General features: G+C 43.3%; 1 protein-coding gene across 2 annotated transcripts in view; it reads right to left on the bottom strand.

Moving 5' to 3' along the window:
* Positions 1 to 13645, bottom strand: part of trim9 (tripartite motif containing 9) — a 52306-nt gene extending 38661 nt beyond the window's left edge. For both annotated transcript variants that reach the window (XM_012872209.3, XM_012872210.3), the window contains exon 1: positions 12362 to 13645. In XM_012872209.3, coding sequence (XP_012727663.2) covers positions 12362 to 13198 — 837 coding nt within the window. In that variant the 5' untranslated portion in view covers positions 13199 to 13645. The remainder of the gene's footprint in view (positions 1 to 12361) is intronic.
* Between the last annotated feature and the right edge of the window lie 2880 nt (positions 13646 to 16525).

Here is a 16525-nt window from a genome sequence, read left to right as displayed (position 1 = left end):
TACTTTTTCTTTTCTTGGTTATACTTTCTCTTCCCTCTCACTGGGCAAAGAGGATGGCTGGTCCTCCGTTTCAACAGAAAACAGCAAATAGAATGATCTACGGTCATCTTTGCTTGTTGACAGCATGTTTTCATAGGAGACAGATAGTTAAAACGCGTATGGCTGACAAGTTTGGCCCCTTTCGGCTGCTGAAATCAGAAATGGTGACGCAACATGGCGTCTCCCAGTGGGTGCACCGACACCTATGTATTTATAAACTACTAATTATAAGTTATGAGAACAAATTCATTTTTGATGTGATGTTATTAGTCTTTGCTAGAATGTGTATTTATAAAAGTAATACTAGCTAATTAAAAGCCAAATTAGTTACACACGGTCCCTTAAAGTTTGCAACAAGCCATGTAGGGGAATATCAAGGATCTGAGGGAAATTTGGACTTTTGAGGTATATCTAAAATGCCCTGCATGTAAAAAAAAACTAACAGCACCCATTCTTGATGTTGTTTTCGACATCCTGGTGCATAGGTGCTTGTCATCCCCAGGAATAGGGTAGCTGGTCAGGGTTGGTGGGAAAATGGATGGTGCTAAATAGAGGGCAATCCTCTATGTCAGAGGCTGCAAATGACGTGAGATTGGGGGGTGGAGGTTCACCTTCCAGCAGAACAACAATCTTAAACATACAGCCAGAGCAACAATAGAATGTTTTAGATTAAAGCACATTGATGTGTTACAGTGGCCTAGTCAAAGTCTAAACCTAATTCCAACTAAGAATCTGTGGTGAGAGTTAAGAATTGATCTTTACTGACAGTCTCCATTCAGTCTGACCACGTTTAAGCCACTTAGCAAGGAAAAAAAAATGGCCAAACATTTTGCAACTGCAACTGAGGCAAAAGGCAGTAGTATCTAATATATTTTGTTCTACTTTGCAATTATTGATCACGTTGTATTTGTGTATCACCTACATTTCCAATAAAATATGCTGAAGTTTGCATTTTGTAATGTAAAGAGAGTGTTCAGGTAGGACAAGGAAGTTGTTCAGAAATAAGAAGTTTTAAAACAAATTAGCGTACATGATATTTGCATATCACCACGGAGGCATTTGCATTTTCTTCTGTTGCCTGGGTAACAGATTTAAATCTTGTGACATCAATCATGCTCTTGTGATTTCATGTCTGGCTGCTGCCAGTTCAGCGTAGAAAAAAAACATTTATGTTTCAAGGTTTCGGCTGAACGATTTACCAAATGGATTAATGCAAAGTTTTACCGTGGCTTCCCAGTTAAACAGCATTTAGAACAGGGACCGTCAAAGAAGCAGAGCTTCAACGGGCAGTAGGCTGGAAAAAAGTGCTCTGAATGATTTTAGGAGGGTTTGTTGAGGTTTCTGGGATCAACTTAGTACGTCCGCGCTATTTAGGGGGCACCAATCATCTCTATCATTAAGCCGAGCGGTGAACACGTGCATTGCATGAATAATTCACCAGTGTCTCCAGGGACCACTTTGTACGTTTCATATCAGTGAACTTGCCAATACGTCTCAGGAAAGGTTTTAATGTTAACAGTTTGGAATAAAGAAAGAAAGTTCAAGGAATGGAGGAGATAGGTACACTGTCACCCAAAGTGGAAAAGTGATAGCTCATTTTGTTCATCTAATTGAAAAGACACATCTAAAAAAAAAAAGTCTTATTTTCGCTGTGAAGGCAGCTGTTGCGTCCCACAACCTACTTTTAAAATGTGCACTGCCCTTTTTAAATGCTTCAGTGCAAAAATACTTTCTCTTTGTTCTTCAAAGAATCACTTTAGGCACAAAGATAGCTGCAAACACACGTAAACCAAACACTAACATCTGTTTAAAAAAAATACGCTAAACAAGCAGAAAATGAGTATTGTGCCTGTTTTTGCAGATTCTGTAGCCGGGGACTCCAGCATGAAAGAATGTGGTTGTTTACAGTGATGCAGTCCTCAGAGAGCACAGATTAAAAACATTAAACAGACATCTTGGTTCTACTTTCTCCCTCTGGGACCTTTTTGTTGTTAAAAAATAAATAAAATGAAGCTCTTATACATTGCAAGAGTTTCGGATGCGACAGGAGTACAATCCTCTTCCATGTTTAACAAGATCCCATATGAGACAACTCTTCCTGCGAGCAGCACCTAAGTGGCTGGTGCATAATTCATCAATGAAATCTGCTGTCATCAATAATGTACAAAGAGGTTTAACAATCCACACAATGGAACTCTGGCACCTGCTAAAAAGATGAAGAGTTTGTGTTTGATGGGCACGGAGCACATCAGGACGCAGAGCATCTTCTAAGCAAGGGTGATCAAGGTTCCCATTTGGACTATTTCAAAAAATGTCACAAGTTGAGAAGACCGCCAGTGACGTGTGAGACTGTTAGCCTGCACGAGGAAGGCCTATCCAACACATTCAACCTGTTTGTGCACTTTCAGGGTTCAACCACTAGGGATGTAATGAGAGTTCTCTCAAAACACCGCCACACTTCATGGCAAAGCACAAGAGTCTGTTGCCAACTGTTCAATTAGGAATGTAGCTGCTAAATGATGCCATCGCCTTATCTGCATCATTAGCCGTGTGCATGTAATTGAAGTTGATCCTGTGCGATGGGGTTAATGTTGTGGGAGAGACAGAAAGTAAGTTAAAAAGAAGTTTAGAATCACAGATGAACTTTCTTCTGTTGAGTATAATGTCACATCCCCAGCCCTCGTCCTTTATCCAGGACTATAAAACAATATAGGTGACCCTAACGACATTTAGTTTGCTATTTTAGCTCAGTTTTCTTAAATTTGGTTTGTTTTTATTCACATGGCTCTCTTGAGAGCCTGCAATGACTGCAACAAAAAAATCCAGGTAGCGATGGCTTTGTGCATGCAGGATTCAAATGTACATCTCGTCCTCTGATGGCACATGGGATTTAGGACTGGGCCGCCTGTCAGTGATTCAGAGGATAAGGACCCGTGGGGCCGCCTACTCCTCACTGAAAACATAAAGAACCACATGTGTTATCGTGAGAGTCTCAGAAAATCTCCAGTAACACCAGAAAAAGTAGCTAGCACTAGCTAGCAACAAGCTAGTGTTTCTCTTTAAAGGCTCACCAGAGGGGGCTGAATATTTGCTAATTACAGCAACAAAGGCTGTTTCTAGATGAGTTTCCTCTTACTGTCCGCATGCGACTTTGTAAACTGTTAGCATGAGCTCAGGATATGAAGGAGAGTACTTTAGACTATGGGAGCAACTCTTATTGTGAAGTGAAAAAGGAAGTCGTTCTTGAGTTAACAGTTTTCTAGCGGTCACTGAGCCGGCTGACAACACTCCAAGAACACTGAAGAGGTCTCCACCATTTTTAAATCATTTGTAAAGCAGCAGTTTGGTTACACAGTAGAAAACAGTGACAGACAAAATCCAAATGATTTGTAAGCACTGTAAGGAAACTGGTTGGCTGTTAATGACGTGGAAGTTTGCATTTGCTTCAAGGTTAATGTCAGCACAGCACTAAAGAGCAAGAGTTGTTTAATCTGTCTAGTTTAACATCTATGTAAAATGGAGTGACTAATGACACTGAACAGAGATTTTTTATAAACACAGTTTAAAATGTATCAAGCCTTTTGTTCTAGCAATGCACCAATCAACCTTTTCCTAGGCCTACACAAATTTCTGTGTTTATTTTATTTTGCAAATTTTGGCCAATTCCATTTTTTTCGTCTAAGGACCATGTTAAAATAAAACATGCTGCGGTTCTTTGATGGAGACAGTAGTTTTAAATCACTGACAATTAAGGATTATCCCAACTTTTGCATCAGAGGATTGATTTCTAACCTTGATCGGATTTTTATTAAATGTAAAAAAAAAAAATGTATTAAAGTGCATGATTTCAGTTGACATGTATCTGGAGCTAAAAGGGTGGGAGTTCTTAGTCTTGACGCATTTATAGAATTTCATAATTAATAAGGTGATCACTGATCAACGCCAATCGATAGAGGGAAGAATCAATAACATATCTGGACTGGTCAAATTTAGACAGCGGTATTCTATACGAACTACATATTATTTCACTGTTTGTGATTTGTAGGGACCTGATTTGTGAAAAGATAATAAATAAATAAAAATGCGTGATTCTAGGTTTTCCCAAGTGTCGGAGCATCGTGTATCATCTTCATCCTGTAGTAGGGTGGATGTATTATTCCCCCTCTATTATCAATATGTGAAAAATAAAAATACCTTGAGCCTAGGAGACAGAGTTTTCTGCGTGGACTAAAGAAGAATCATTACACTGATAATGAATAATCCTCTTGTCTTTCCCCAGTCAATGTTTCGCTTCCTCTCTTCAGGCGTTTGGGGGTCACTCCTTTGCTCTCATTTCCCTGCTCTTTATCTCCGTCTTTCATTAACATTTGCACGGCTAATCTCCTTACATGCAGCTTGAGGGTTAAATGTTACTGCCAGTAATGGAGCATCATCCAGCTAAACGCCCACTGTGAAAATTCATTCTCTCCAAGCCTCCGCCCCGTCCTCCGTCTCATCACACTGTATCGTCAAACAGTCGAGCAGCCGCGTCGTATCTGCTCCGAATCACTGTTAAAAGAATGACATGCGCTGGGATCAGGTCCCTGTAACCATCACAGGCTTCTGGGCGTCTATTAATTTGCCATTAAGGAAGACAAAAGGGAGCTGAGGAGTGCATGAGAAAAAAAAAGTCAGTCTTATAATAAAGTTGGAAATAATATTAGTGCTAAAGTTATTTTATGTTTAGTCATTATTCTTTTGATTATTTGATTTGATTTTGATTATTAGGTTCGTATAAGACAGCTAACACAATAGACTAATTATCAATTCTACAATCCAAAACCTTCATTATCAAATTAATCACACCAAGTTTGATCCTTTGGATTTTCTCTGAAATGGGGTTTTGAGGCGAAGTCATCAACAGACAGTATTTTACCCGTAGTCAGGGTCACCTTAGTCTACATCAGAGGTCTGCAACCCAATTTGAAGAGCCATTATTGCCCTCAGTCCAGCTAAATAAAACTTACTAAGGGCTGCGAAAGTTACACGACCCTCATAAAAAAAAGACAATTTATAACTTGTAATTTGCTGTCATTTTTAAACAACCACCACTGTGTTTCTGTTTCTAGGTTTTTAAATAATGGGGAAAAAAGCTAACCTCGTGAGACCATCCTGATCTCGCGAGCTTTCAAGGTTTCACTCGCAGATCAGTCTGGCTACTTTCCGTTAAAGAAAATTTGGAGCCGTTCACCAAACGAACGTCCAATCAACGTTGGCTTTGAGGCGGGTTGAGGTGTGACGCAACGGGAAGCGCGTCAGTTCAGTCTAAAGAACATGGCGGCTTCAGCCGATGAAACTAGCGTTAGCGTGGCTACCGAGCAAGTTTTATCGGAATTACAGAGTATTTCTTTGCTGAAAGAAGAGCAAAACACTGCTCTGGAGGCTTTTCTCAGAGAAAAATATGTTTTTGCTCTTCTCCCGACTGGTTTCGGCAAGAGCTTGTGGTTGTGTTTTCGTCGTCGCTGTTAGTAAGTCATATGCTTCGTTGATCTGATTGGTTTATTTGGCCCGTCTATCACCAACATAGGCCAATCAGCTAACCAGTATTTTAGCCCCTTCCCAAAATTACTTCAACGGAAGGTTTCCAGATGGATATGCGGAGCAAATCTATCTGGCGGAGTCAGGTTAGAAAAAAGCAGACCGTTTATCAGATGTCACCAGGCCTTGCACAGTTTGCAAATGACTCATGACGTTCTCACAGGTAACAACAAATCTTTCCACACAACTCACTAAAAATAAACCAGCAGGTATCCTAGCTCCTGCATGCTAGGAATTACCAGCCATTTTTGCATTACCTTTATCTCGATAAACAAATGTTCTGTCATGGAACACGACTATATGTTTGTCCCTTTTTTTCCATAAGGCCGATGATCAGCAGAAACCAACATGTTTTTTTGTCTGACTGCCATCACTGGGCTTTGACAACGCCCAGTAAAAGTATATAACGCTAAAGTGACAGAGGTGTAATAGGAGATAAAATATTTTTTCCATGAACCATTAAGAGCTTTTTCAGGCTGGAGGTGTTTTGAGATGACAGAAATGTATTTTGTGCTTCTTTAAAGTAAGAACACTTGAAGATATATCAACTGTACATAACATACTGACTGCTCACAAGTTCCCAACAGAATCCCACTGAATAAAATCTGAACCTTTTAACACATCGTCTCTACAGTAAAATATGCTGGCGGCAGCCATACGTTTTTTTGGTTAACTACCTCCATTCAGTTTTGTACTAATTAATAAAACTAACTGATGTCTGTGGTTGTAAAGGTGAAAACATTTAAGGTGTATGAATGCTTTTGTACAACAGTGAATATTATTCAGTGGTGCACCCAGATCTCTGCACAGGGAAACGTGCCCAGACTACAAAACACAAAGTAATCCATCCACAGGAAGGCCAACGCCTCGTGCGTCTGGGCACAGCAACCTCTTCATTTTAAGCATGACTTTCTGTGGCTGTCCTGTGAGCTGAATTGTCTACCTAGCAGAGGAAACCTGTGAATACGATGGCTGTGACTGACAGCGAGTCTCATTACTACAAGCAGAGCACGGTCCAGACAGGAGAAAAAGGACAGGGATCCCACGGTCAGTGACTGACTTTAGAGGTTTTTTTCTCCTCACCACCTGCGCAGCTTCTAGAGACCGTGGGCATCCTGCAGCAGATCAGGTGCGGCTGACAACCCCAACCTCGAGACTGTAATGAGATTTTTAATAGTCGTCCCAGCACCTGCGCTGTCTGTGTCCTCATTAGCTCACTTTTTGGGCCATCGTGGATGAGAGCTTTTTTAGAGCATCTGTCCTTAATGTCTGCTTTCGTTGAGGCCTGCTTTTCTTCTTGTACAGCAGAGGCTCAAACGCTAAAAGCAGAGCACCGATACACACCAGAACAGAGCGCTACTGAAATGACTTTAACTCTACAACAAGCAGGGCTCCCACCTGTGTCGGGAAAAGTCTGGAATGTCACTGCAGTGTTTTCCTGGTCTGGATCAGTATGAAAAGGGTTAACAGAGAAAGAAAGGACAGTTGTATCTGTCCCAACGAGTAAATGTTGAGTCTACAACCCCATCCATCCATCCATCCATCCATCCATCCATCCATCCATCCATCCATCCATCCGTCCGTCTGTCCGTCCGTCTTTCCATCCATCCATCCATCCATCCATCCATCCATCCATGCATCCATCCATGCATCCATCCATCCATCCATCCATCCGTCTGTCCGTCCGTCTTTCCATCCATCCATCCATCCATGCATCCATCCATCCATGCATCCATCCATCCATCCATCCATCCATCCATCCATCCATCCGTCCGTCTGTCCGTCCGTCTTTCCATCCATCCATCCATCCATCCATCCATCCATCCATCCATGCATCCATCCATCCATCCATCCATCCATCCATGCATCCATCCATCCGTCTGTCCGTCCGTCTTTCCATCCATCCATCCATCCATCCATCCATCCATCCATCCATGCATCCATCCATCCATGCATCCATCCATCCATCCATGCATCCATCCATCCATCCATCCGTCTGTCCGTCCGTCTTTCCATCCATCCATCCATCCATCCATCCATGCATCCATCCATCCATCCATCCATCCATCCATCCATCCATCCATCCATCTGTCCGTCTGTCCATCCATCCATCCATCCATCCATCCATCCATGCATCCATCCATCCATCCATGCATCCATGCATCCATCCATCCTTCCATCCATGCATCCATCCATCCATGCATCCATCCATCCATCCATGCATCCATCCATCCATCCATCCATCCATCCATCCATCCATCCATCCATCCATCCATCCATCCATCCATCCATTCACAAATTAACCAAAAACCTCTTTTAATAGTCAGGAAGTTTGAGCCTGGAAAGTGTTGAATGTTGACAGGAAGCCATGAATGTGTGTTTTTCAGAGTCTGGGAGAAAATCTCCTCTCCAGCTGCAGACTTTACCTTCCCACCTATTTGTCTCTGTATGCCCACAGATCTTCCGGTGATAAAGACTCCACCTGATCGGTCACTTTTTGATCGGCTCTGAGGCAACACAGCACGACCCAGACGTGATATAATGACCAGCATGGCCTCTATTAGCATGAGCAAACAACACCGACATCTTGTTAACGCATCACAAGTCCTCCGACACTAACCAGAAGAGGCAGATAAAGCTGGATGAGTCACGCCGTGCAGGTCTCACATTTTGATCATTGTTCTGGTGCTAAGATTAACTTCGGGTGCGTTGAATTACGTGATTTGCAGACACTGTGACATCAGTCAGCTGTAAATAAGAACGGCGGCAGGAGAGAAGTCCCTGAGGTGGCCCGTGAGACTGGACACCCCATAAAGCACCCGGGATGAACCCCTCACGGCTCCCGGTATCTTAGAGACGCCCGCCACTCTTTAGAGCATCAAGAGGAATTCGGTTGCCATGGCGGCAGCTTGTCCGAGTCTTTCCAGATAAAGGAGAGGACAGTGACGGCGCAGACTGACAAAAGTGGAGAAAATATCTGGAAGAACACAGAAGAGATCTTGAATAACATAAATGTGTGAGACTGAGTGTGGATTCATTAGGTTTCTTTGTGTGAACATTGCAGCATAAACATTATAGCGATGATGATGATGATGATGATGATGATGATGAAAAATGCAGAAGCCCAGTAAGAAAAGCTCAGAGATCAAACAGAATCCGCTCTGATCTGGTGGAGCATGAAGGGGAGAACAAACGTATCTATCTGGAAATAATAGTGATGTTATAAAGCCTTGAGCTGAATGCAGAGCGGGACGGTATATACACAGTTATAATTATAGGATCTAATGTTATGAGAGGGACGTGAGAGGGGACAGAGACAGTCAGTGGATCCCAGCTCTTTAGAGCACTCTTTCAGGTCCCACTTTCTGCTTTTAATTTCAATAATGCCCTCTTTGCACTGATTGGACATAAGAGGGAAAAAAAAATCAGGCCAACACAGAGGTTAATAATCTTTCAGGGTTCCTAAACCTTTTAATGACAACAAAATCCACAATTTTCCACAATAAAAACCAGAGTGGTATATAAATACTTAAAAAAAATCCCAATAGATATATTGCAGATACATCTACAGATGTCTGGATTTCAGGAAGGAAGGAAGGAAGGAAGGAAGGAAGGAAGGAAGGAAACCACACTTAACTAATATGACTGAATGAAGTCTGGAAATGAAATTATTTCCTGTGATCTTTTTGATTTTTCCATACTAATCTAAACCTAGCTGCTTATTTCAAACTCTTCACTCCACAGACTTCATTTTATGTAACCATACATATATTCCAACAGATAAACCCAATATTTGGGATGGAGTGAGAACAGGGGGATCGTTTATGAGATGCAATTGATACATTTAACAGCAATTTGCCTCAATAAACCCTCCAAAAGATCTAGGGAAAACTGTGGATTTGTCAGAGCATCAAAGCAGCTGATTTAACTTTGGATTTCCCTCATCATATCAAATGTGTTCTCTAAGTCTGCGGAGGACCATCATGTTGAAATATAAGCTTCAGTAAATCATCATTGTGTTTATAAAGCAGTTATCTTCTGAAGGCCTCCTGCCGTGATGCTGCGCTCTTCGGTTAGTGCAAAATAACATGAACCAGTTTATCTCAGTGACATTCTACTGCGGTTTTTTCCTCACACGAATGTGTGGTTTTCATGCTGCAACGTATCACTTCTTTCCTTAAAAAATATATGTTTGGACTCTCCTATGCCCCCGAGTGGTCCAAATATCTTAACAGGCTGCTTTAAAGATAAACGTGTCAAGACAATCATCGCAGGCTGCGTTACAATAAAGCACGCAAAACCTGATCCTCACCAGGAGGAAGCCTCAATGAAACTGTGGCAAATCGTCTCCATATCAGAACCGGAGCCATCTGTTTGCAGCTCGGCAGGCCGCAGCTCCGGCGCATGGGTCAGAGACAACCAGGTGCTTCTGATGGAGGCCAAAAACAGGGCAACACGCTGGGATGTGGGCTCCAACAACCCTGCTCTCATTGATTCGTTCCTAAAAATAAATCTGCTCCTATTCTAGGTCTGTGAAACAATGAGCGCGCGAGGTCGGCAACTTCTCAGGGGCCGGCGTCGGCCGTGAGAAAGATGCTCAGCCTCCTCTGACCTTCCCATCAGTTTTCAAGTCGAACTTTCACATCTGAGCCGATAGACGTGTCTCGGCCCCCGTCGCCGGCTAAACGACAAATCAGAACCGTTCCAAGTGTGGAAGATGGAGCACAGCGAGTGTTTGTGTGAGAGTTTGCTCACGTTTTACGCTCCGCCATCTGCATCAGCACGTGTGTGGGAGTTTGCAGTGTTTTCGGAGTAGTGCACGACTAAATTTAGCCCTCCATTCTTTCCTTCGCTGGAAAGTGGACGGTAGAGTACAGTGGGAGGTGGATGGTGAAGAGGCGTGGATCAGGCCGCTGAAAGGTGGCGAACCGACCGCCCACGTCGACTCAAAGGCTCCGAAACAGCGTCCAATATCTACGTCAAAGGTTCCCGTATCCAACATTAGGGCTGCGAGACGCCGAAGTCAGAGGGGAGGATGAGGAGATGAAGCCCCCACCATCAGATTAGCTCCCCATGCTTCACCATTGGTGGCGTTTTAAGGGTTTTCTTAAAGTTAAGCCCAAAATGATTCATACCCCCTGGCAGTTATGGAGCAGCCCAGTCAGAGTCCTGACTTGAATCTGAGAGAGGATCTGTGGAGGGAGCGGAGGATTAGGGCGATGGCACGGAGGCCTTCCAGCCTTAGCCAGAAATGTGTTAATAATCGAAACCGATGCATTAAACGTGCCAAAAAAGATGGTCAGCAGTTATAACAGGGATTTTGGCTGTTCTAAAAAGAGTTTTTTTCCTGTGAATGTTGAGAAGGGTGTACCTAATTTTTGACAAAATATTAAATAAAACGTAAAATGTTTTTTTTTATTTTTATTTTGGGAGCTGTTTGTCTCTTTTCCTATCAGAAACAAGGTTGTTTGTTAGGAAGAAATAATTGTAAACCCAAATCTGCCAGATGTACGGATAATCTGGAAGCACATTCTCACGCATCTGTTTGTGTTTCCTTCATCAACGGATGTCGGAAAGTCTTTGATTGATAAACAGTCTTGCAGACATTTTTATTGATTTTCTATGTATCTTGTCCTGTTGAGCTTTACACAGAATGTGCAGAGATGCTGTAACTGGATCATTTCTTTCAAAATGCACACAGCTTGTGCAGTTTCCATAACTTTTCTCTTCATAAAAGCCACGTTTTCCATTTTCCCAACCCTGACAACACCCTCAGCACTGAAGACCATTAGTATAGTTCTGATACCAAGCTCAATTCTTTAATGTAACTTTTTCAGTCTGCACTTTGTGTGGCAGATAGAAACCACAACATCATAGTCTTACAGCTCTATAATGTGTTTGTTTTTTTAATGATAAAGATTTTTACATGTCAGGGACCACAAAAAGGAGCCAAGCGTACGTTGGAGATTTTAAAACTTACTCTACCGGTTTAGTGGTCTCTGAAGTGTTGGCTCTCTTGAGAAGTTTAAAATGTATTTAGCACTCATGCTGCCTCCATGTAACCTTGATAGTCAAAGTTTCCACCCTTTCATAAACAACCAAGCTTGTTCTATCATTCTCTTTTTTTATTATTTCAGAGCCAGCCGAGACTGTACACAGCATGTGATGGAGTCGAAGTCGAGGCCTGCTTCCACTCATCTTACAATGGCCATTCTTTCACTTTTGGCATTTGACACAACTTGTTTTACCACCTTATTGCAGAGCCGACAACGAATCCCTAATTTGCAAAATAAGAAACATCTTATTTTGCATGTTATTTTGCTTCAAATTATTTACACACCAAACAGCAGCTAGGCTGAAATTGGAGAGAACTTTTCTTGTGCTGTATCCCCCAGACCTTACCACCCAAGGCAAAGAGCCCTATTGCCCATATTAAAAAACAAAACATCCCAGATCCTCAGATTTAGTTTTGCATGTTGACAGCTGGTGATTTTTAAAGCTTCCATCTAAGATTTCAAGAGCTCTCGCAGAGCCAAGCAAACAAAGCGCAGTTTAATTTCTCCCTGACTCTGGTGTACCTTCTATTGCCTTCTCTCCTACGGCATAGGAACGCCACAGTACAGTTAAAAGAAAGAACTTGCATTTTTAACAGACTAGTTGCTCAGCTTAAATGCAAGGAACACCAGAACGCAGTAAAAAAAAAAAAAAAAAAAAAGATTTCGAGGCTGCTCCGCTCCGCACGTACCTTGTGCAGTTTCCACATTGCGCCCAGAGCTTTCACTTCGTGCGTGCCGTGTTTGCCCTCCTCCAAGCACTGATAACACACGGGCATCTTGCACTGGACGCAGTACATGCTCAGGTTCTCCAGTTCGTGCTCCGTGCAGGTGGAGATCTTGCGGGGACTGGCGCGACGGCTGATCCGGCCCTGCGCGGGGGGCACCAGGCGATGCTTGGCGAGGGGACCGCGGGGCGGGTGGCAGCGCAGGCGGCACTGGTCGCAGTAGAAGACGTCGCACTGCTCGCACATCACCGTGGCCTCCCTGGGACTCTTCTCGCAGAGCTGGCATTTGAGAGCGGCCGCCTTGCTCTGCTGGTAGCGGTCCACCACGCCTTCCAGCACCCGGTTTTTGGGGAACCCTCGGAGACCCCGGTCGTCCAGGATCAGGCTGCGGTGGCACTGCGGGCATGTGATGCAGGAGTTGCGGGGGATCGGGGGTAAGGAGGCCGGATGCGGGAGAAGGTGATGCTGCGGAGCGGGCTGGGGGACGGCAGGGGGGAAAACCCGAACCCCGTTTGGTGACTTTTGGCAGGGGGTTGTCGGAGCGCTCACAAACCCGCCGTAGGAGCCGTAGCCGCTGTCCGCCTCACTGTACAAACTCATTTTATCCAAATCCAAGTAATCATAATCCGAGACTCCGGATCCGGAGGCTCGGCTGCTCTGAGGGGACTCGGCTTCGGGGGTCTGCACAAGGATATTCCGCGCACACGCCTGGCAAATGTTGTGGGAGCAAGGCAGTATGATGGGCTCCCGGTAAAAAGAGCCACAAACGGGGCATTTTAACTCTTCCTCCATCTCGTCCATTGCGGATTCCTTGAAGATGGAGATCCTGGCTGATCGTGCTCAGATAGGAAAACACAGCGGGGCTGCTCTCGGTGCGTAAACGGGGCTCCGGACTCGTCCTGATGCAGCCGCAAGTGCAACCTTGACCAAAGGAGAAGCGTCGGTACTCGGGAGGCAGCAGCTCCTTGCGCCAATCAGCAAGCAGCAGCAGCTCCAAACGGAAGCCTATTGGTTATCCGGTGGATTCCATCAAACTATTGGACGGCTCGCGCGTCATCGGGAAGGTCCATTAATGAGCTTCACACCTCGACAGTTGCGTGTCTGTGGTTTCTACATCTTCTACGCGTAGAACCTCCAACCTAATTTCATTGAGGAAATTAAATACAATGAAACAGCTACTGATTTAAAGCCAAGCCATTTAAAAACATACAAGACTAGACAAGATGCGCATTACCCCCGTTCGTTTGCATCTTAGATGCATAAGTGAAAGACGATTCAGTGTTTACATGGTAGAGTAATAAATGGATCTCAATCAGCTGAAATATCACTAAAAGGTCATTTTGTTTCAATAAAACCATTCAAAAAGTGAATCTCATGCATTATGTACATTGATTACACATAACATGATTATTTCCACTGTTTAAATTTCTGTGAATTTTGTTGGTTATGGCTTATATGGTCAAAAACGTCAGCCAGGGCCCATCAAACACATTTTTTTATGTTTTAACCGGAAATAACATAAAACATAAAGCGAAAAGCTGCCTGCATTCACTCTTTTGGGGGTAAATAATGAAAACACAACATGTTGTGATCCTCAGGTGTTTGGGTTTTGGTTTTAATTTGCTTTTGTGTTTAGAGACTGTGAACGACCCATGATCGGATCAGAACCTGTACAACCATTAGCATGTTTTATACAGTTATTGAGTCTGTTGTGAGCAGCAGAGAATATAAAGTCTAGCAGCAGCTCGGATGAAGGACCTGAGGAAGCTCTCCTTAGAGCATCTGGGAGGCAGCAGGTCGTCACTGACAGAGCTGAGGTGGGAGACATCGTCCATCATTTATGTTATTTACAGTCCTTTTGTCTCCCACCACCTGCACTGGGTTGAGGGACAGAGCTTGACCTCCTAATGAGCTTATCCTGCTGCTTCTTCTCAGCTACAGATAAGCTGCTGCTCCAACGGACCCCACCAAGATGGCTGATGCCACCACCGAGTTAAAGAAGGTCTTCAGGAGCGCTCCTTGCACTCCAAAATACTTCAGCCTCCACAGCAGGAAGGAATTATTGCTAGGTAGAACATTGCTGTTATTTTATTTCAGTGAGTTTACTTTCTTGCTTATTTATTTGTTTCTACCCTGATTACTGACCTGCATCCGATGTTTTCTCCACCTTTTTCTCTGTGTATCAGCTCACTGGTAGTAAATGTTCATCGCTGGTTCCCTCCGGTATGCTGTCCGTGGTCTAGTTCCTGTTCTCCTTGTGTTATTTCTGTACGTTTTTCAGTGGTCGATCCCTAGCCTCTGTCAGTTTTTTACTCGTCCCCTAATTCACAAAAAATTAATTTCAGTTTTATAATAAATTAGACATCTGATTAATAAAAAGTAAATTTTTACAACTGAATGTGGGTCCACTGAAATTAATGTTCTTTTTTCTGTGCAATATATGTACTCATTTGGCTGGGGCTCCTTTTGCATGACATACTGCATCGATGCGACGTGACATGGAGCCGAACAGTCTGTGGCACTGCTGGTGTGTTAAAGAACCCCAGGCGGCTGCCTTGTTGGGTTTGGTGTCCTTCGTCTTCACCTTGAGATTACTAAGTGGCAAAAAGTGCTCTTCAATTTCCTAGTAGACGTCTTTATTGTCTTTGGACTTGATAAAACCCAGTAGGAAAACACCAGCAGATTGCATAGCTCCCCAAATCATCACTGGCTGTGGAAACTTCGCACAGGCCCTCGAGCGGTTTGGATTCTGCTCCTCCACCTTCTGACTCCATTCTCTTTGTTTTTGCATGAAATGCAACCGTCACTTTTATCTGAAAAGATTACTTTGGACCGCTTGGCAACAGCCCAGTCTTTTTTCCTTCCACTCAACTTTCCATTGAAATGCCGGGATACAGCGCTCTGTTACTTAGAAGAGACTTTATCTTGGGCAATGACCATTTGTGGCTTGCCCTCATGTGTCTGTTGTACACCTGTCACACAGCAGTCTTCCCCATGATTGTCTGGGGCAACATTTCTGTGCAAAAACTACATTTTTATTAATGCAATGGCAAATTCTATTTTCTGTTCATCGTCTGCCAAGAGGCTGTGAGAAGAGAAGAGATGGGTTGAGAAATGGAGATGACATCAAGACCAGATCCGTCAGACAAGTGTGTCAGTGGGTTGGGAAACACCTTTGATTTTGCTGATCTCAGCATTCATCACAATGCCTTGTTTCATGCTGATCTAGTACGTTGCTGTAATTCTAGATCGAGCAAACAACGGCATCATCCTAATATATTCCCATTTACCTCCTGCTTTCAGCCAGAACATTCAGTGTTTATGCAGCGGTGAAGAACACAGATGCAGCAGGAAAAGCAGAAAGCTGAATGTACCCACAACAAAAATCTGCAAAAATGTTTACTGCTAGTCAAAAACCTGTTTTTTTTCACCATATTTTTTATGGCTGTTAGAAAGTAAGGTCCTGTCTACATGGAAATAGCTGTAGGTTTCTTCCCCGACAGCCTGCGATGCCTCTGTAAGGTTCTGCAAGTGTGTCAGCTAACAGCGGGGGATAGTCGACATCTCAGGTCCCTCTGATTGGATTTGCACGTGTGAACAAGGACCTAGATTCATCTGGAACAAAAGATGATTTCTGCTCCTTCAGCTCGAGCTAAACACTGATTTGCTTAAGAAGGGAGAGAGACTTCGTTCTGAAGTCTGGCGAAACCAATGGACGTTATTAAGAAAGAAGAACTCAAGCAGTTGAAAAGTCAAATCGAGGTGTGTGTGTGTGTGTGTGTGTGTGTGTGTGTGTGTACTACACATCACACAAGCATCAGCTCGAAATATGAATTTTGAAAAAATAGAAATCCAAAATCTTTACTTTTACATTCCGATTTTTTCCTTAATGGTCTGTGAAACAACAACAACCTGCTGCTTTAACTGAACAATTACCAGCAAATGTAACTGATTTCCTCTCTTTGCTTAGAGCTGCACTTAATGTCTGAACATATCTAGGTGTAATGTTCTGTTCTGGTTCATGATGTTGTTGTTGTTGTTTTGGCTAAGTTAACTTTCCTGCCTTAGGGTTTATTTCTGTTTCTAGTATTGTATTGGATTCATGTTTAGCCTTCACTGTTTTAGTTA

Source organism: Fundulus heteroclitus, chromosome 19 (assembly GCF_011125445.2).
Source record: "Fundulus heteroclitus isolate FHET01 chromosome 19, MU-UCD_Fhet_4.1, whole genome shotgun sequence".
Lineage (NCBI taxonomy): Eukaryota > Metazoa > Chordata > Actinopteri > Cyprinodontiformes > Fundulidae > Fundulus > Fundulus heteroclitus.
This window is presented reverse-complemented; position numbering and strand designations above follow the sequence as displayed.